The 20,802-nt window shown below is 36.9% G+C and overlaps 1 protein-coding gene across 11 annotated transcripts in view; it reads left to right on the top strand.

The window, feature by feature from the left end:
• Positions 1–20,802, top strand: part of LOC126365782 (titin) — a 523,502-nt gene that overhangs the window by 126,088 nt on the left and 376,612 nt on the right. For all 11 annotated transcript variants that reach the window (XM_050008347.1, XM_050008355.1, XM_050008352.1 and 8 more), the window contains exons 36-45: positions 155–294; positions 483–741; positions 2,272–2,526; positions 5,738–5,881; positions 5,973–6,227; positions 6,384–6,527; positions 6,992–7,393; positions 13,167–13,382; positions 15,641–15,817; positions 20,232–20,504. In XM_050008347.1, coding sequence (XP_049864304.1) covers positions 155–294; positions 483–741; positions 2,272–2,526; positions 5,738–5,881; positions 5,973–6,227; positions 6,384–6,527; positions 6,992–7,393; positions 13,167–13,382; positions 15,641–15,817; positions 20,232–20,504 — 2,265 coding nt within the window. The remainder of the gene's footprint in view (positions 1–154; positions 295–482; positions 742–2,271; positions 2,527–5,737; positions 5,882–5,972; positions 6,228–6,383; positions 6,528–6,991; positions 7,394–13,166; positions 13,383–15,640; positions 15,818–20,231; positions 20,505–20,802) is intronic.

The raw sequence follows: 20,802 nt of genomic DNA, 5'->3' as shown, positions 1-20,802 counted from the left end.
GGATTGGTTACTTTATTTTCTCATGATAAATCGTTAGTTTCAATAGGAATTCACTTTTCTACACTAATTACTCATTGCAATTTACGTGTCTTTCAAAAATCTGATATGATAAAGGACATCAAATGATACAAATGTGTATAACATTTTGTTTTAGCTCGCCGTAGTATCTATTTAGAATCTCAGCATCCTGAAGGCTTACAGAAAATCCAAGAACTTGAAGCACAGGGTCGGCCTGCTCGACTTGAAGTGGAGGAACCTGAAGTCACCCCACCACGTTTTGTAACAGAACTTAGGGTGAGCTTTATTGTTATCTTCACATTAATTGTATGACGTGGCAATTGATGGTTAATGAATATTAAATACTGATGAACAACAGAAGTAGAATGTTTTTATTGTTTTAAATGATTGTGTTTTTATATATTTTATATGAGTTATTTCATTTTGTGACAGTGTCATTATTTATCTTCATACTTTCCCTCCAGGGTACAACAGAAATATTTGAAGGGCAGACAGCACACTTTGAAGCCCAAGTGGAACCTCTGCATGATCCAAATCTGCGTATAGAGTTTTATCACAATGGTAAACCTCTTCCTTCAGCATCACGCTTCCATATCACTTTTGATTTTGGTTATTTGGCACTTGACATAACCCATGCTGTTCCTGAAGATGCTGGAGAATATACTGCCAAGGCCATTAATGCCCTTGGACAGTGCACTTCTACAATTACTTTACGTGTGACAGGTAAGTTAAAGTCTAGAATACTAATAATAATACTGAAAAATGAAATAGTTAATACTAAACTTCTATATCATTGAATACTCACACTTCATTTAAAGACAGTCTACACCAATTGCAGATATCATGAAACAGAATATCTTCATTTGATTTTGTAATTTATTGTTTATTACCTATGTATTACATCATTTTCAATGCTTAGTTTGTAATTTATGATTATCCTTTGTTCTTCTAATTACAATGTATGCAGTTAAGTTAGCACTTGAAAAATGCATCTAGTGCAAACTTCGTGTCATGGGAAAATAATTTCATTATGTTTACTGATTTGTGAAGTAACAACATATATAAATAAATGAAGTAGTATCTTGCAAGCAGTTCATTTGAATGTCTTAAAAAAAATGATTCATCAGTTTGTGCCACATCCGAGCAAAACATGATGATGCCTGTGTGTAGGGACAGATTCTGGATTACAGTGGAGAAGTGGAGTGGTACTGCACGAGTTAAATTACACCTAGAATTTCAAGAGTAGTCTTATCAAATAGGCTTTACTAACATTAAATAAAATAAAACAATTAAAAAAATGTTTCAGTGACTTCGTATTCTTGTTTGCGGTGTAAAATGAATTAATGATCTTGCTGAAATCAAACAATGGAAAATTCAGGATGGAATAATGAAATATTATGAAAAGAATAGATTGCTACTCACCATATAGAGTTGTTGAGTCACAGACAGGCACAACAAAAAGTCTGCTAAACATGTGAGCTTTCAGCCAACAATCCTCCTTCTAAATTCATGCAAGTACAACTCACACACACAAGGACAGCCAGAGACAGTGGTTATGCGTGTGTGCGATTTGTGTTTGTGTGAATGTGTGTGTGTGTTGTCTACTTTGGAAGAAAGCCTTTTGGCCAAAAGCTCACATGTTTAGCAGTCTTCTTGTTGTGCCTGTTGCAACTCAACATCTCATCTGGTTGCTGAGTAGCAATCTATCCTTTTCATATTAGTGAATTTGTTACTTATTCACGTTATAATAATGTCTTTCTTTATTACAGAAAGTAAGAAATTATACATCACCATAAATCAGTGAAACTGTTTTACTTTCCTACTCCTTATTCTTTACTGTGATGGTCTTAAATTAGTTGCCTCTGACTTTTGCTAACTCATTACAAAACATGTCAGATTGCACCTATTACCCAAAAAGATAAGAATATACTGTAAAAAATGATTTACTTTAATTCTATAATGTTCCAACACTGACTTTCCATTGTTTAGTATACTTTTGAATCTCTTAAATGGTAATTTGCACAGTATTTATTGATAAGTATTGTTTATTGCTTTTACTGTCCTAACATCTATGAAAAATGTTTTCCAATATTTCCATCAAATTAATATTTGGAGCATACATCTCCAAAATATTGAAAGGTGAGTCTTTTTATCTCTACTTTGTCATCCTTTCATGTGTTAACAATCCAGTAAAACGTCATTAATTTATTGTCATATAATTGCGATACAAATTACACATGACTTTTGTTACAGCTAAAAGCAACATTGTGCTCGAGTCCCAGCGACCAGAAGGATTAGATAAAATTCGAGCCTTGGAGCAGCATGTCCCATACCAGAGGCCAGAGGTTCCAGAGCCAACTAGACAAAGGCCTGTGTTTACACAGCCATTACAGAATATTGACTCTATAGCGGAAGGGCAGACGGCTCACTTTGAATGCAGACTGATACCTGTGGGTGATCCCACACTCAAAGTGGAGTGGTTCCGTAATGAGAAACCCCTTGAAACAAGTAAGTTATATTCTTAAGGCAAAGAAAAACTTTGGCATAGTGACTTTATGGAGGTCTTATCATGAAGAGAAAATACAAAATGATTATGGCTTTACGAGAATCAAAGTAAAGTGTGTGATATTTCCATTCTGGGGCTGTTAACTGTTAACCCAGTCAAAATGGATTCAAAAGGTGTAAGATTCAAATCTATTTAAGATTCAAATTTATGTACAGTTGTACTTAGGTTTTACTAGTCTCGAACAGTGTTAGACTTCTTAGTGGTGAATTAATTTATTTGTTAGAGTACAAGAAAGGCGAGCCTTGTGAGTAAAATTTAACTAACTTGTTTTCTGATTGTCACATATCGTTTGTGTCTTATGAGAGTCTCCCTTTTCTTCAGTTTTCTAGGCATTTAACAGCCATACAACCATTAAAAAAAATTAAAATGACAACTAAAGACTGTTGCGGTTTAGTCCTTACTGGCTGGGTGAGATGAGAAGGAAAGACATTGTTGGGGACTGTTCTGGATGAGCTTAGAGATGGAAGATAGGGCAATAAGCAAGAGAAGAGATTACTGACAAAACATCGTGCAAGATTTAAATGAGAGGGGAATGCTACATGAATTACACATAGTAGACATGTGGAGGTGGTGGGAGAGGAAAAAAAGACAGGTCGGAAAATGAAATATGTAGAAGACCAAAAGGGAGCAAAGAAAGTAATAGTTACTGAAAGGGAATGTTGTGACCAAAGGTATTAGTGTAAATTAAGGCCAGGTGACAATGACATGCAGCAACACCAGTTCCCACATCTGACGTTCTAAGAAACTGGCATCTGGGAGTGGAATGGGCCCAGATTTCAGATGTTCCACCCCCACCATACCTCTTGCTTGTCACTATTGATGCCACCTCCCTCTATACCAGCAGTCCCTATGTACATGGTCTATCTGCTGCTGAACACTACCTCAACCAGCACCCACCTGATTACAAACCTAGGACATCCTTCCACCTCATCTTAATCAACTTTATACTTATGAACAAGTACTTTGCCTTCTAGTAGCAGACATACACACAGATCAGGGGAACAGCCATAGGAAACAGGATGGCTACTTCCTATGCCAACCTTTTCAAGGGCCACTTGGAGGGGGCTTTCCTAGGATCTATAAGCCTTCAGCCCCTGGTGTGGTTAAGGTACATTGATGACATCCTTGCCATATGGAATCATTGTGAAGCTGACCTGTTAAAATTTTTGGACTCTCTAAATACATTCTTGACAGTTGTCATTCTTTTCATGTCAAACATTCCCTTCTATACAGCCTTGGCATTCAAGGCAAATGTAATAATTATCCCACCTGCCTAGTTCAAAAAGTAAATTTCCTGGGCCATCACATCGAATCCTGGTATTGCTGATGCCTCCAAAAAACAACCTAGGAGTACATCTCTTGTCATTCAGCATTATCCTAGTCTTGAATCTATTTATTGGCTACTTCAACAAGGCTATGACTTCCTGAAGTTGTGCCCTAAAATGAGGTCCATTCTGTCTGATATTTTGCTCATCACACTTAGAATAGCTTTTCATCGCACCTCGCTGCCATGGCCCCCCCCCCCCCCCCCCCTCCCCCAATCCCTGGACTGTCCTTGCTGTAAGATTTGCCTGATACACACTCCTTGTGTTTACCTATAGCAGCCTTGTAACTGGCAGAACATATTGTCAGAGGATGAGCCACATGTGAAATGACACATCCACTGTATGTAGACACTGTTTGCTCTGCTACATTGGTATGACTACCATAGAGTTATCAGCTAAGATTAATGTGCATAGACAGAGGGCATCCTATTGTAGAGTGTGCTGTACAACATGACAGTTGTGACTTTGGTGCCTCTTTCATCATATGTGTAATCTGGATTCTCCCCTTGATGCCAGTTTCTCAGAATTATGTAGATGGGAACTGGTGTTAGAAAATGTCATTGGTTCTCACCACCCATTTGTCCTTAAGTTATGTCCATTTCGTAGCTCTTGGCATTTCTTTTTGGTAACTATTCCTTTCTTCACTCTGTTTATTTTCTGTATATTTCATTTTATGACCTGTCCCCCACCCCCACCTCCCCCCACTCCTTGCCCCTGCCTCCACCTGTCTACTAAATGTAATATACTTAGCTGTCCACTCTTACTAACTCACGCATGATATTTTGTAAGTAATCTGTCTCTTGCTTATTGCCCTATCTTCTACCTCGAAGTTCTCAGCTGTCAGGTCTCATCCAGTGGAGTCCCCAACAATCAGTCTTTCCTTCTATTCCTGGCTGGTAAATCTCCCCTGATCAGGGTTTCTGGGTGACTCTTCTGTAACTCTCCCGGTACCTAAACTTCGCCAGTCCTTTCCCTCATTACTCTTCCATCCCTTCTGCCAAAAGAAGGAACCACTGGATCTAAAAGCTTGCTCATTTTCTCAATTTTTATGTGTCTTTTCTCCTGCCACCACTTGCTATGTAGAATTTTTTACCCATCCAATTATATTATATTTTCAGAAATTCATTAGTTTTGTTTATATATCAGAATAGATCTCATTTAAAGTGTAAAATTACAGAGCCCTTATACATTTGTGAACATACTGCATGATGGTAGCGATAATGTGTTCAGAGTGGAAAGAAACACATATAACATCCAGATGAAATATCTAAAAAATGGTTTCCTCCACTGTCAAAGACGACAGAAAGAAGATGTTAGAAAGGCTGGAAGAAGAAGGGAAAATTAATTACTTTTTTCTGACTTCCTATTTGTCCAGATACTTATGTTGTAATTATTACTGTCCTGAACTTATGATAGAAACCCTGCTATAAAACAAAAAATTAGAATGTTGTTTGCTGAATGCTCATCTGAGGAAATACATCTGATGAAATAAATTTCCATTTTACAAATCAATCACCTAAGAGCAATGTGTAAATACATCTCCATTTTAAAAATCAGTCATCTGAGAGCAACAGCCAAGTGAGACAAATGTCTTTGCTCTTTTATATTTTTTTTAATTTTTAGCTGCTTGTTTAGTTTGCTGTTGGACAGGAGATACATATTGTGACTGGAGATCTTTAGTTTATTTACAAAACTAATAAAGTAACATATTCATTTCCTTCAGTCTCATATTGTTGCAGCAATTTCTGTGTAGATTAAAATGCAAGTTTTTGTTTATGATTATTAATACATATAAATAAATTTAAATTGTTTTGTTTTTTATTTATAGGCTCAAGAATTACGAAGACACATGACTTTGGTTATGTGGCATTGGATATGACACATGTTAGGGCTGAGGATGATGGTGTGTATATGTGCAGGGCTTCAAATGCTCTTGGTGAAGCTGTGACAACAGCATCTATGAAAATAAAAAGTAAGTATTACTGTAAACTGACTTTATTACATAGTTCAAGAATGAAGTAATAAACTGAAAGTATCCTCTGTTTCCTTTTTTATTGTTACAGCAAAGGCGGACATACAGCTGGAAACTCAACATCCTCAAGGCATGAAACGAATTCAGCAATTAGAAGAAGGGAAAGCACCAGTACGGCCAGAACAACCAGAACGTGAATTTGACAAACCCATCTTCACACAAGTGCTCACAGGTCCATCTGAACTGTGGGAGGGACAGCATGCACATTTTGAGTGTCGTGTTGTACCAGTAGGTGATCCAAATATGCGATTTGAGTGGTACATTAATGGGACAGAGCTGAAATTAGGTTGGTACAGTTTCACTTTGTAAGACAAAACTATATACAGTAATATTTTTTTCAGTAGTCTATCAAATTATTTCATAAATAAGTCTTTATTTAACTTGTGGGAACAACGCCGTAACATGTAGGGTTCAATATGATATGTTTTTCTGTGCATTGCAGGATCTCGCTTCCATGTCACACATGACTTTGGTTATGTGAACTTGGATATAAACTCTGTAATTAGTGAAGATTCTGGAGTCTATATGTGTAAAGCCATAAATAAAGCTGGGGAAGCAGTGTCTTCAATATCACTGAAAGTAAAAAGTAAGTGTCTTTCCAGACAACTGAACATTTTCTTCATAAAATTATGTAACTTCTTCATTTTCAGTTTATAAAAGAATGAAGCAGTTAAGAATATTAGAACTACTAAGAGTAATTACACAAATACAATTCTTATGTCAGCAGGCATGAAAATTTGATAGTTGAGGTATCTCATCCATGTAATTTACCTCCTTGTAGTTACCTTAATCTTGTTGGGCTTCTGATTCCATTCATTACCTCCCCTCTGCCCCTATTTATCCTTTTCATTCCTACCGTGTGTGTGTGTGTGTGTGTGTGTGTGTGACATGCACACTATGCTGATATCATCAATCATCTATATATTGCTGCACTATAAGTATAACTTCAAACATAAATGCTACATTTTAAATCAAACTGTTTTACTACCAAGTACTATTTATGAAATACGTGGTATCACATAAGTAAACATTTTTTTCTGTAAATTTCAGCACGTTCATCAATTATTGGAGATACTCTTCAACCTGATGCATGGCAAAAGATTCAGCTGAAAGAGGCAGAAATGAATAAAGTTCCTCCACAATTTGTAGATACAACACCTCAACAAGCACCTGTTTTCACAACTCATTTGACCAGCCATGATAAACTCGTAGAAGGTCAAAATATTTTATTGGAGGCACAAGTGGAGCCACGCACAGATCCAAACCTTCGAGTTGAATGGTTCAAGAATGGAAAACCACTTGCTACTGGCACTAGGCTTAGGACTACATTTGACTTTGGCCATGTCAGTTTGTCTGTCACTGGATTACGAGCTGATGATTCAGCCATTTACACCTGCAAAGCCACAAACTTACTGGGAGAGGCTGTATCAACTTGTACTCTCAAAGTTGAAGGTGAGTGTTGTTTTCATGTGAAGCATGTTGTAGTGGTCCATGTTCATCAATATATTGTTTGATGCTTTTAATCCTTTGTATTTTCAGACATATTTTTGTAACATTTATCCTTGAATATTTGTTATAAACTTGACATTATTTGATAATTAATTTTTCCACACTCACTTGACATAGGCCATTTTGTTATGGGGTACTTTTCTGGAGCAAAACAACTTATCATTTGGCAAGAGAAGGTAATGAGATGCATCAATGGGATCAGAAATAATGAGTCTTTTAGACCACATTTCAAGAAGCTAAAAATATCAACTAATGTACAAACTTCATTCTAAGCTGTCCAACACATAGAAAAGAAGACCAACATAGTCAGAAACTATGACAGTATATCAATCAACATAACACATGTATAAACAACATCACACAGAAAAGGCTAAGAAGAAAAATGTTGTATATGTTGGAAGAGTTACAATGTGCCCTCAGAATATCTTCAGTACCGGTATTGATGTATTAGGATGGCACATAAGGTTATATTGTCATTTTATCATTTGGTAATAGTGAGTGGAGCTGTTGACACTAGATAATGGAGTGCCAACTGGAGAAATCAGAACATTTCTGACATATTCTTGTGTCTGAGTCCATTAGTGACTCTCCACATTCAGGAAGACCTTTGGTGTTTGATGAAATTAATTGAAACACGTTAACTCGCAATGACCCATGTCAGTGTACTCGAGACCTGGCAAATTCACTGAACTGTGATCATTCCACCATTGTGCGACATGAACAGCTAAAGGGGAAGGCTGAAAAATTGGGTGTATGGGTACAACTTGCTCTAAGACAAAATCACCATATGGCCACATGTGCATCTGTGCTTGCTCGTCATCAACTGGCTCACGAACAATACTGACCATTCCTATCTTGCATCATTACTAGTGACAAGAAATGATGTCTTTATGCTAACATGAGGAGAAGAAAGGAACGACTGAGCCCAACCAAAGCAGCAGCTCCCCTTATAAAGACCTATGCACATCGACAAAAGATGGTGAAAAAGCGATTTTGTGGTGCACTACAGATTAAACTATTTACTGTCTGACTTCCAAGTTGATAGCTGATGTTTGGTGAAATGAGGGAGGGGACACATACATCCTGGAATAACAATAATATGAAAAGAATAGATTGCTGTTGACCATAATGAGGATGCACGGAGTTGCAGACAAGCATGATGAAAAGACTGTTACATATAAGCTTTCGGCCAAAGCCTTCCTCAGGAAAGAGAAACACACACACATTCACACAAGTGGGCACAACTCTCTCACACGTGACCACTACTTCTGGCCAGACTACAGCAGAAATGTGCTGAATAGGAGCAACAACCTAGAGCAGATGGGGAAGGGGGAGGGATAGCAGGATACGAGTGGGGGAACTGGAATCGGTGCTGTCTGGCGGAGCATGCAGGGACTAGATGTGGCAGGATATAGCTGACAGGCATAGAGTCAGGAGGCTGTGTGGAAGGGAGAGAAGGAGAAAAATGGGCAGTGGAAGGGAGAGGAGCAGAAGGAAGGGAAAAGACTGGATGCACTGGCAGAGAGCAGCATACAGTGAGGATGAGGGGAGGTAAGTTGTGAAGAGGTGACAGAACAGAGGAGGCAGGAACAGTTGGGGGAAGGGTAGGGGACAGTCGGTTACTGTAAGTTGAGGCTGGTGCGATTTCAGGAGTGGAGAATGTGTTGCAAGGATGGCTTTCACTGCACCCAGTTCATAAAAGCTGGTAGTGGAGGGGAGGATCTAGAGGGTCCATGTTGTGAAGCCGCTATTGAAATCCAGTATGTTTTGTACAGCTGTATGTTGTTTCACATGATGACCCACTTTGCTCTTGGCCACAGTTTGGCAATAGCCATTCGTCTCACTCCTCCAAAAGTAGTGTTCTGTCTTCCACTCAAACTTCAGAACATCCTAGTCCATTCCAATGCCACACCCAATCCCAATCCCTTGCCACAGGAATCACGTCCCTGTGGAAGACCCAGGTGTAAGGCCTGCCCAATCTGCCCACATGGGACACCATATTCCAATCCTGTCACAGACTTATCCTACTGCATCAGAGATATGCCACCTGTGACAGCAGCCATGTCATATACCAGCTCTGCTGCAATCATTGTTCTGGTTTTTATATTGGTATGACCAGCCAGCGGTCCACCAGAATGAATGGTCACTGCCAACCTGCAGCTAAGAGCAAATTGGACCAACCTGTGGCATAACATGCAGCCGAACATAAAATACTTGATTTCAGTGGCTGCTTCACAATGTGGGACATCTGGAACCTCCCCCCCCCCCCCCTCCCCCCACCACCACCACCATCAGCTTTTATGAACTGCGCAGACAGGAGTTATCCTTGCAACATTAATCAGCATTCCTGAGATCATTCTGGCTTCAGCCTACTGTAACCTACTATCCCACACCCTCCACCCAGCTATTTCTGGCCCCTCTGTGCTATCACGTCCTTACAATTCACCTCCCGCCACCCTCACTGTTCACTGCTCTCTTCAAAGCATCCAGTCTTTTCCCTTTTCCTGCTCCCCTCCTTTCTACTCCTCATTTTCCCCCCTCCTCTCCGTCCCCCACAGCCTCCCAGTGCTTAGCCTGTCAGCCCTGGCCTGCTACCTCCAGTCCCTGCATGCTATGCCAGGCAATTCCTCTTCCCCCATTCTTACTCTGCTGTCCCTCAGCCTGGCTGCTGGTAGTGATCATGTATTTGTGAGGTGTGCTTGCTGGTGTGAACATGTATGTATTTCTTTTTTCTGAAGAAAGCTTTGTTCAGAAGCTTACAAGTCAGCTCACTATTGGATCATGATAATGTATTTCATTCTTCGTTTGCATGTGTCTGTGTGTAGTTTTTTCATCTTATCCATGAGATACATGACTACGATTGTAACTGTGTCGTGTGATTCAGTTCTAAATGAAATCATCTTCAGTCATGGAACATGTTTTATTTATGCCTAGCACAAGTCATACATTGTGGGCTCATCTTCAGATGGCACTTACAGTCCTAGTATACTTTGGTTATTTCTGTGTTTGTTACAAAAATATTCTGAAATTACTATATTTATATCACATCAATTCAAAATTTCCTGTGAAGTTATTTGAATGTCCACATGGAAGTTCAGTTACTGTAAAGTTTTACAGCTATATTTATGCAACATTGTGTATTTCATAAACACATAAGATAGATGCTGATATCATTATGCACAACACATCTCAATGCCACATTATAAACAGACTTGCTGTCTTTAGAGTAATGTTGCAGAGAGCAGTTGTTTTAGCTCTTACTGCAGATTAACTTGCCAGAGAGGCAGGTGTTATCAGGCATGTGTCAAAGAGAATGTGGACATATTTCTTTTGAACCATTTAGGAAAATCAGTAACAGTGGACCATTTGTATAACTTCGGAAAATTAAATAAATGATAGGGTAAACATTTTACATGCTGAAAGCATGGGAAAGAAACTGGATGTTTTGGAAAAGTTGGAGGCTATCATTCTTATACTTCCTAAAAATAATGAAAGATATGCTTAATAAAATGATGAATATAAGAGTCATAATCTTTTTTAGCAGCATTACAGATGTATTTTGGACTTTTTAAGAAAAAAGGATAGTGCAGTTTACAAAATGAAATCTCTTTGCAGTAAAGTGACAGAAACTTATGTGTCTGAATCAACAGACACTGAAAACCTCTGTGACAGTTTGTTGTATTGCATATCTGTGACATATTTTATTTTTGAAAGAAAAAACATATTATTGTATTAATTTTGTGTTGTGCAAAGAAATGTTCAAAAAATATAGCTGTAAATCTTTGAAGCAAGTGTATATCCAGCTGTACTTTCAAATACTGTTGAAGTATGTTCTATTACACAAAAAGAAATTGCAGAATTGAAACAATAAACAAAAATGAGGAAACTGAAGAAGATTGATTTATGTTGCATGGAAACATACAATAACTCAGAAACTTCACAAGCTATTGAGCTAATGCTTTTCTTCTCATTTAAGCACACACTCACACCCACACACGTGAATGTAATTTAATATGTTTTTTTCCCATTTGAGAGCAGTATGGAGTCCGAGTTACCATTTTCCTCACTGTATTCAGCATTGGATTGCTATAACAAAGCCCTAAGAAAGCAAACCAAGTTTCAGAAAGTCACTTTTTTAATTGTCAGAACAGTCAAAAAGTCTTATCAACCTCAGATTACAGATTTTCTTTTGGGTCGTTTGCAGTTGATTCATAGTCCTAGTGCATCACTGTCATGTAGTCAAATAATTACAGTAAGATCATACCCCATCAGTCATAAGGCTTACAACCTAATTTGTATATAACTTTTTCATAAGTACTGTGATTCAATTTTTCAGATATTATGATATTATGAACATGTGACAATGATTAAAATTTACACCAATTCAAAAATATCAAACACTGTCAAAAAATTCTGGCAGAGAGTAGGAAGAGTCATTCACTATATTTTTAAAGTAAGGTCATGCATAGCTCAGTTGCGTTACCACTTTAACTGATTCAACGTTAGGCTCTTGGCAAAATGTTGTATATTGTATTAATGAAATAAAGTGCTCATTTTCCTTGCTTCACAAAATTTTATTATTATTTGTGTACAAGAAAATGGACTTATACAATAATTCAGGTAGGACAACAATAAAAAATGAGGTCATGAGGATCTATATTAGTTTCAGTAAGTTCTTAAAAGACCATCTGGGATGGAATCAACTAATGAATCTGATAACACTCTTTACTTTGATAAAAACTTTATTTATCTGTGATTTTCCCAGAAATGATTCCATTTATTATAAGTTGGTGAAAATAGCCCAAATAAGCACTTCTGATTCAATCCTTACCACAAATGAAAGCTGAAGTTCGAGTTGCAAATTTTTCTAAACCCCACCTTTTACATAGATCAAGGATTTAAACTGTCCATTTTATCTTTCTTTTAAATTGTAGTTTCAAGAATGTGGTAGACCCCAACCTTACTATTTCCATACCCGTACAATTCATATCCACTCTTTTATGCTGCCACCCCTTTTTTCTTTCTTGTGGCAATGAATAAACTGTATCTTCTTGATAGTGATACTTACATGGTTTGTGAAAAGTGTGTTATTATCATCTCTGAAATGAAAATATGTTTAAGATATGTTTACTTATTCCAAATCCATGAGGACTATTTTGCTCAGAATCTGAAGAAAGAACATCAGCATTTCTTTCTCTGTAATTATGTATTGTGTATTTTCCTTTTATGACATGTTTTACATCCTTGAGGATGTCTTTGCTATGCATTTATGTAACAAAAAGTATATATAAACTAATCTACTATTGAGAGTTAGACAATTTGACATGAACAAGTCTAGAACCTCTCCAAAGATTGTGGTTGCAGTAACAGTCATGCTTCTGCAGTTCATTACCACACTTGTGAAAAAGTCGATAACTGCTACCAGATTTGAAGAATTCACTGTATTCTGAAAATTTGTCCTATTATTGTTACAAGTAGGAAAGGTAATGTTAATCGTTATCACAAATATTAATTTCCCAGTTAATTAGATACTAACTGTTTAATATGTTACCATAAATTAATTTGTTTTGCTAAAGTCTCACTTTATTTGACTTTCCGAAGTTGTCTTTACATTCCCTCTTATCATGCTATGACAAAACTGAATCACATAATTACAGAATAATTAAAGACCAGTATAATTTTTGGTATTGCATTATGCTTTCTTACCATTCCATAGATCGACACTGGCTATTAGCTGGATCACTTCGTCCTGAGGCCTTACCAAAGATTGAAGCTCTTGAAGAACCAAAGGCTGGTCGTCCCGAAGCTCCTGAGCCTACCTATGAATCACCAGTGTTTATTACCCACTTGAATAACGTTGTCTGTACTGAAGGCGAGAGTGTTCACTTTGAATGCCATGTGGAACCTTCAAAAGATCCAACACTCAATATCGGTAAGTACTGATGTCCATGTCTTGCATGTTGCACATGGCTGTTTTCTTCTGTCATTCCATTAAAAAAGCAGCTTCTGTGATCACCTTATATATTTGGTAATCTGAAGAAATGCAAGAGGCTAAAAGCCACCAAGTTAATTAATTGTATCAATGTTTGTTGATAAGCTCTAAAAAAATATATTGTTTTAAAATTGTTGTCACTTACTAAATATCATGCTTAGTGAGTGAAACACACAGTACTTCCATCACACTAAGTATAAAGAAAATAACATTCATTTTGGATCATTAGTACAGTAGCACTGATGAGGTTTTTATAAATAATGTTTGGCATAACTTTCATCCCTGGAAAAACATCAATTTTAAATTTAAAAATTTAATAATCATTAAGTTAAGGGTATAAAAAGAAAAAAAATCTTTAAATGAAACAACAAGTTTACTGTTACAAGTCACTGTTTATTTGTCTCCATGATGTGTTTCAAAGGTTTAAACATCCATCATCTTATGGATTTACATTTGTTAGTATGGCATTTGTGTGTGTGTGTGTGTGTGTGTGTGATATGATTTTTTGGAGGAACTTGTGGCACTGTCTAGTGGAGAAACAAAATACTGTTTCAGAACAAGGATTTTGATTTCTTTTGAGAAAAAAGTCAGTAACAATCATGGTAAAGCCTAACCTAAAATGTTTGCATTTAAGAAAAATTCTATTGGAAAAAAATTGTTAAATTTGCAATGATACAGATGGGCTGGCCAGTACTTACTTTGCGGTAGCACAACTGCCATTGAAAATGTAAAACTAGGGAAGAGTATACCTAGATGTTGGAAGCACAACTTTTTTCTTCAGAGAGGAAAGATGATTGAGTTGAGAGACTTTGGGCTGTGGGGTGGGTCAGATTAAGAAATGATTTGAAGTGGGGTGGGGGTTGGGGAGTAGGGCATCAAAAATATATTAGCAAGCATTAAGATTTAGTAGAAGGGAGGGACAGAATGAGAGCAAGAAATAGGCCAATTGAAGAAGAGAAAGTATCATTGGAAATAATGATGCTAAAAAGTGTAATAAATGGAAATATAAATTAAACAAAAGAGTAAGAGAGGAAAAAGTATAGATACAAAAAAATTATACAATAAAAAAAGAGAAGAAGGATGAGTGAGCTCCAACCTTTATCACATTGTATCTTTTTGTTACATGTTTTCTGTAATTCTGGTTTCCATTTTTTCTCTATTTTAATATACTTTATTGACACTATTTTCGCAGAGAGCCACATTTTTATCTTCTTCTTTTTGTAATCTATGCTTGCTTTTCACTCTATAGTTGCATTCCATTTTCTGTGAAACAAAACATTCCATTTTATCTGAAATACATCTGCAACAGTGCTTATTATTCTACAATCTTTGGTTTAATAGTCTCTCTCTCTCTGTCTCTCTCTCTCTCTCTCTCTCTCTCTCTCTCTCTCTCTCTCTCTCTCTCTCTCTCTTTCTCTCTCTCAGGCATATATTCCTTCAGTTTTATTTCCCTTCCTCCTTACACAAGTTGAGTTCCTCTTTGTTTGGATTAAAGACAAGGAGGGGCAAAGTAGAAATGAGATAAGAGGTATTATACACACTTTACTTTTACCTCACATCAACACGGTTTGTTACGTTCGAGTCAAAGAGAATTTTATGACACACAAAATAAGAATAAGGAGAGTGTGAAAAAACACAAGAAGGAGAAATGAATAAAAAAAGGTATCTATCAGCACAGAAGAAACATCAAAGAGATAAGTGAACAGAACATGTCTAGTGGGTACAGGGAATAAGAAGCGTAGCTTAGAGCAGAGTAATGTATGAATCAAGAATGGAGTATTAATGATCACACTGAATATATCTGGATATATTACTGATGCTATTGCAAGATTTTAGTCAGAATCTCAATCTTTTGATAAATTAAATTCCTTCTTAAGAGACTAAGCAGGTAAGAAATACGTATTTCGTATGTTGATCTTGCATTCTCCATGATTTTATTTAAAAATTTTTTTTTCATAAATGTTCTGTCAAGTGTGTGTGTGAAAGAGGCAGGAGGTGGTGGGGGTGGGGCATGGTGTTATGAGAGAGAGAGAGCGAGAGAGAGAGAGAGAGAGAGAGAGAGAGAGAGAGAGAGAGAGAGAGAGAGAGAGAGAGAGAGAGACTCTGTACTGTAATGGTTTTTTTATCATTCTTGTTACTGTTGGTTATCTGCATTGATAAAATGGTTCTGTAATGCATACACTCTTTTTCTTTTACAGAATGGTTCATAAATGGCAAGCCATTGCCCACTGGTGCTCGCTACAAATCCACTTATGATTTTGGCTATGTGGCTCTGGATATTATTCATGCTTATGCAGAGGATTCTGGAGTGTACAGCTGTAAAGCCACAAATAGCAAGGGACAGGCTGCAACATCAGGAACTCTGAAATGCACAAGTAACTCAAATTTAATTCTAGATATTAATTTATTATTATAGAAGTCATGTTACTTTGAAACTATGTTTCTTTCAATTTGGAATGGATTAATTTCTTACTGCTCAAGTACAGTTCTACATGTAGTGATGAGGGATCTATGACACTGTTCTTTTTGTCTCCTTTTACAACACTGTGTGAATCATCTTTACACTGCTTGACAAAATTTAAGGATCACTTTTTTGAAACCCAGTAATTGTCTCCCATAGCAACATATAAGTTGGAAATGTGGCTCAAAGGTGCCTCCAACCTAGCTCAGTATGTGACAAAGCAAGCTGAGATAATTTTACTTCCCCTCTTGTTTTGCCATCTGCCTCCTTAAATTCGTTTATTCATTTTCAACTAATTACCATTGACATACATGAATGTAATGTATATTTCCATAAAAGAGAATGGTTGGCCCTCAGTTCTAAAGAATATAACACTAGACCTAATTTTGTGCTTAGTTTTATGTATGTAACTGATTTTCTAATTTATTTCAACTATTCCTAGTCTTTTGTTACAGGGTCAAATCAGTAATTGTTTCATAACTTAAATTCCATTGTTGACATGTAAACAAATATAAATTCTGTACTAATTATAAACATTTGGAAGATGAAACACTGGTATTCTTAAAGGATCTATTTGGCTCTATTCATAAACACGTTAGTAAAGCCAGCCCTTAATTAATTCCAGAGTAATTAACAGTTTTGTCAAAAGTATTGTTTGCGTAACTATAAATGTTAATTTCATCATTTAAACAAATAATTCAGCCTAAACGTTTGTGCCAATTTTTGGCACGATTGTGTTCCGGCCATGAGTGTTAGGTCGATATTGGCCTCGCCAGAGGTACTGGACTGCCGAGTTGGCTGCGAGTGGCCGTCTGGCGACGGGGAGTGGAGTATTAAACAGCACCAAGCAACAAGGACAGAACGGCAGAGTTATGGGGTCCATATGGTCCAAATTGTGCATTTAATAATTTTGGCACTCTCTGGTAGTGGACTGATGGTGAAACTGAGACGCTTGGAATTCAACACTTTTGTGGAATGATAAGCCATGGACTCTGCAGTTGTATGGACACAATTACGGCGAGCTGTGGCTGATGTCGTTTGTGGGTGTTTTGCCAAGGCAGATAAACAAGACAGCGTGAGCCCAACCTGGACATGCTGTGCTGTAGCATGTTCGCCCACAATAAGGATGTCATGATATTGGAGAAGAAAGTAGTGGAATACTGTACATGCACTAACCTTCAGTGACTTCTGCGGTGTTAGTTTGCTTAACTGTGTGGAGATTGAGCAGTAACTGTCACTTTTCAAGGGACTTTATGAGTGTGTAAAAGTGCGGCCAATGCCGGATGGACATTGTCATAACGTTATTATTTTTCTTATTTGTTAACATAATTTTGTTATGAGGATTACACAGTGGATAGATATGAAATTCAGATCTGCACTATAGTTCAGCGGGCTACAATTTGTTGCTCTTATTCGAGTCTGTTTCCCTTAGCACTGTGAATGTGATGGAGTTTGACACACATTTGAGAGTTTGTTGTGTAGTTGTGAATTCATCATTCACACAAAAGCCAAGGTGTTTTTTTCTTTTTAATTCTAGAAAAATTAAAATCTAGGTCTGTATTTGAACACACGTGTTTTGTAGATGAGCTCTAACTATTCCAACTTTGGGCCTTTTTTAAAAATACTTTTAGTGCAAAGTAGTACCTTGCTCACTTTCTCACTGTTTCATGCTTCAAGGTAGTGATCTACATCTACATCCATCTCTGCATATCACTTTGAAATGCACGAAGAGAATACTCTCCATTGTACCAGTTATTAGAACCTTTTCGCATTCAGAGTGTGGGATGAGTGATTACTTAAATGCCTGTATGTGGGCTATAATTCACAATCTCAATGGGAGAAATATGTAGGAGGGTTGTAATATATTCCTAGATTTCTCACTTGAAGTTGGTTCTAGAAAATTTCTAAGTTGTCTTTTACTATATAGTTTGTGCCAGTCTTCAAGTGTCCGGCAGCTCAGTTTCTTCAGTGTATGTGTGACACTCTCCCATGGGTCAAGCAAACCTGTGACAATTTGCACTGCCCTTCTCTGTGTGCAGTCCATGTCCCATGTTAGTCTTGTTTGGCGTGGTTTCCACACAGTTGAACAGTATTATAGGGTGGTTTGCATTAGTCTTTTGTATGAAATTTCCTTTTTAGACCGATTGCTCTCCCAAGTATTCTACCAGTGAGTCACATCCTGCTGTCTGCTTTACCTATGACTCAACCTGTGTGCACATTGTATTTCATATCCCTGCAAAGTGTTACACCCAGATACTGTGACTCACTGATATTGTAGTCATAGGATATTACATTTTTTTGCCTTGTGAATTACAAAATTGTACATTTATGAACATTTAATGCAAGTTGCCAATCTTTGCATCATTGTGAGATTTTATCAAGATGAATACTTGTGCAGTGTTTTACAAATAGTACTTCATTATACATAACTGCATCACCTGTGAAAAGTCTGAGACCACTATTAGTATTATCTGCAAGATCATTAATATACAAAATAAACAACAAAGGTGCCAACAGACTTCCCTTTGGTACAGTTGAAGATCCTTCTACATCAGTCGACCATAATGGGTGGAGTGTCTGGTTTGAAACATGACACACCGTTGCTATTAAAGTTTGTTGATGTTAATTCCAATGTCAGCACTATGAAGCATGACACAGAATAGTGGCAGAAGCCAGTAACAAAGTGTTCTGAGGCGACAAGACCATACAACTTACAGAATAGTTGGTAAAACGCATTTACAGCCATGAAAACTATTAAAATCAAACTTATTTTCGCTTACAAGACAAATTGCTTTGGGGAAATGAATTGCTGCCTGAAAATATTTTGATGAAACAAAAGGCACCTTGAAAAAACCAATGTCTGTTGTTAGAAATAAAGAAAGGTTCAGATATAATTTTAAAGTGAACAATACATCTTTTGACAGAATGAGAAGGTAGAGCAGAACACCAATATAATGACTGCAGTGTTTCAAGAGGTTATGGATGCAAAAGAGGAGAAAGTAGTGGAAAAATGTTAGTAAACAATTTTGTATGAAGAAAGAGAGAGGAAACAGATTAGCAGGCAAAAGAGATTGGGGTCATCTGGGTAAAGAAACATAATATGCTCCATTACACTGTGGAGGCATATCTCCTGAGTTTCTGCTTGCTAAAATTATAAGTATTATTACCCAGGGGGTGGTTCAGGTTGAAATGATCTGATATGAATCATTTCCATGATAGTAAGGCATTATTCCTTTTGCGTAATTTTTCTATGTCTCTTTATCTGTGGTTGCTCTTCACAAAAGTTTCCGCTTTATGTTTTAATTCATTACTTCTTCTAAATTTAGTTTAATTTTTTCCTTTCTTATCACTTCATGTGAACTATGATTCTCTGTTAGTTGGTATAGAATACAAAATTTGTTATCTTATTCTGTGTTGAGACAGGAACATCTCTTATAAATGTTGTCAATGTAGAGTTCGTCCTTTGACAGTCAACAGTATAAGTATTTTAATCTGTGTGTTTGTATTTAGGCTTTATTTAATTGTTCTGACTTCATCATTTTTATTTTATATAATCAAATAAGAGAAAGACACCATTAAAAGAACATAAGAAAATCAATACATTGAGAAGGTTCTATGTGGCAGAATCATGAAAAATTATTCTTACAATGAATTCCACTGAACTGTATAACAGTTTACATTTATTGCATGAAAATTTACAAGCATACATTAATTGTGGATACTTGTGTAGAACTAAAACAATGTAATGGCTTCCCATTTGATTGATACAATTTATAAATACATACTAGTGTGATTATTCTTGTCCTCATTTTCTCTGAGGGCCCCTTCAACATCAATCCGACTTCAGAAAATTCATGGCGTACAAGTGTCTGCTAGTGAACTCCAACTTTCCCATGCCACCCCAAGATTACCTCAGACAAATAACAATATGACGTCAACAAATTTATACACTTAACATAACGTATCCTACATAAAAATGCAGACCTGTGCACCATTTAAAATATGTGCTTTAGTGTAATATTAATAAATGACACAGTTACTCATTTATATGCAACGATGAGGGTTCAGAAAACTTTGCAGTTCTGCCCTTAAGAAAATATTCTGAATTGAACTACTCAATTTCTGTAGCCTCACAACAGGTTTTGTTGACACGACACCTCTTTGACCCATTAATCAGAAGGTTTTTACCTTTTGTTAAGCCCATTTCAACTGCTGTTTACATTTTACTAATGTTATGAAATTCTCTTAGAGAATATTTTTGGCACAAATTAAATAAATTATTCTACATTGTGTGATTGTTTTAATTGCCCTTTTTTCTCCTCTTTCAGGCAAGCAAGACATCTTCTTGCAGACACAACATCCACAGGGTGAAGCAGGCCTTGAGGCTGTGCGTGAGGCGGAAGGAGCATACTTATCAAAATATCAGAGGCAGCCTCTAGCTCCTGAAAAAGATTATCCAAAGCCAGTATTTGTGGTGCCACTTCAAGAACAAGTAACACTGAATGAAAATGAAGCTTTGCATGTTGAGTGTCAAGTTGAGCCCAAGGAAGATCCAAATCTCAAAGTTGAATGGTTCTTCAAAGGAAAGCCTCTTGAACATGGTAATACCTTGGTACCAACAGATTATGCTTGTGTACTTCTGTGTAATACAATGCTGATATATAAGGAATGTGTTAATTAGTGTCAGATGTTCCTAAGTTTTTTAGGTCACAAGGAAAACAATATATATGTGTTACTACTGATGTGTTGGAAATATTAGGAGCTTGCATTTAGCCAGAACACTTTTGGTACATAAGGTAGTTTGAAAGACATGATCAAGAAAGAGAGGGGTGGAGGGGGAAGTAGGTGCATGGGACTAATAGAAACCAGTAGTCCTGATTTGGTTGCAGCAGAGGCTGA

The sequence above is a fragment of the Schistocerca gregaria genome, chromosome 4 (assembly GCF_023897955.1).
Source record: "Schistocerca gregaria isolate iqSchGreg1 chromosome 4, iqSchGreg1.2, whole genome shotgun sequence".
NCBI lineage: Eukaryota > Metazoa > Arthropoda > Insecta > Orthoptera > Acrididae > Schistocerca > Schistocerca gregaria.
Note: the sequence above shows the minus strand (reverse complement) of the source record. Positions and strands in the feature narration are given on the sequence as shown.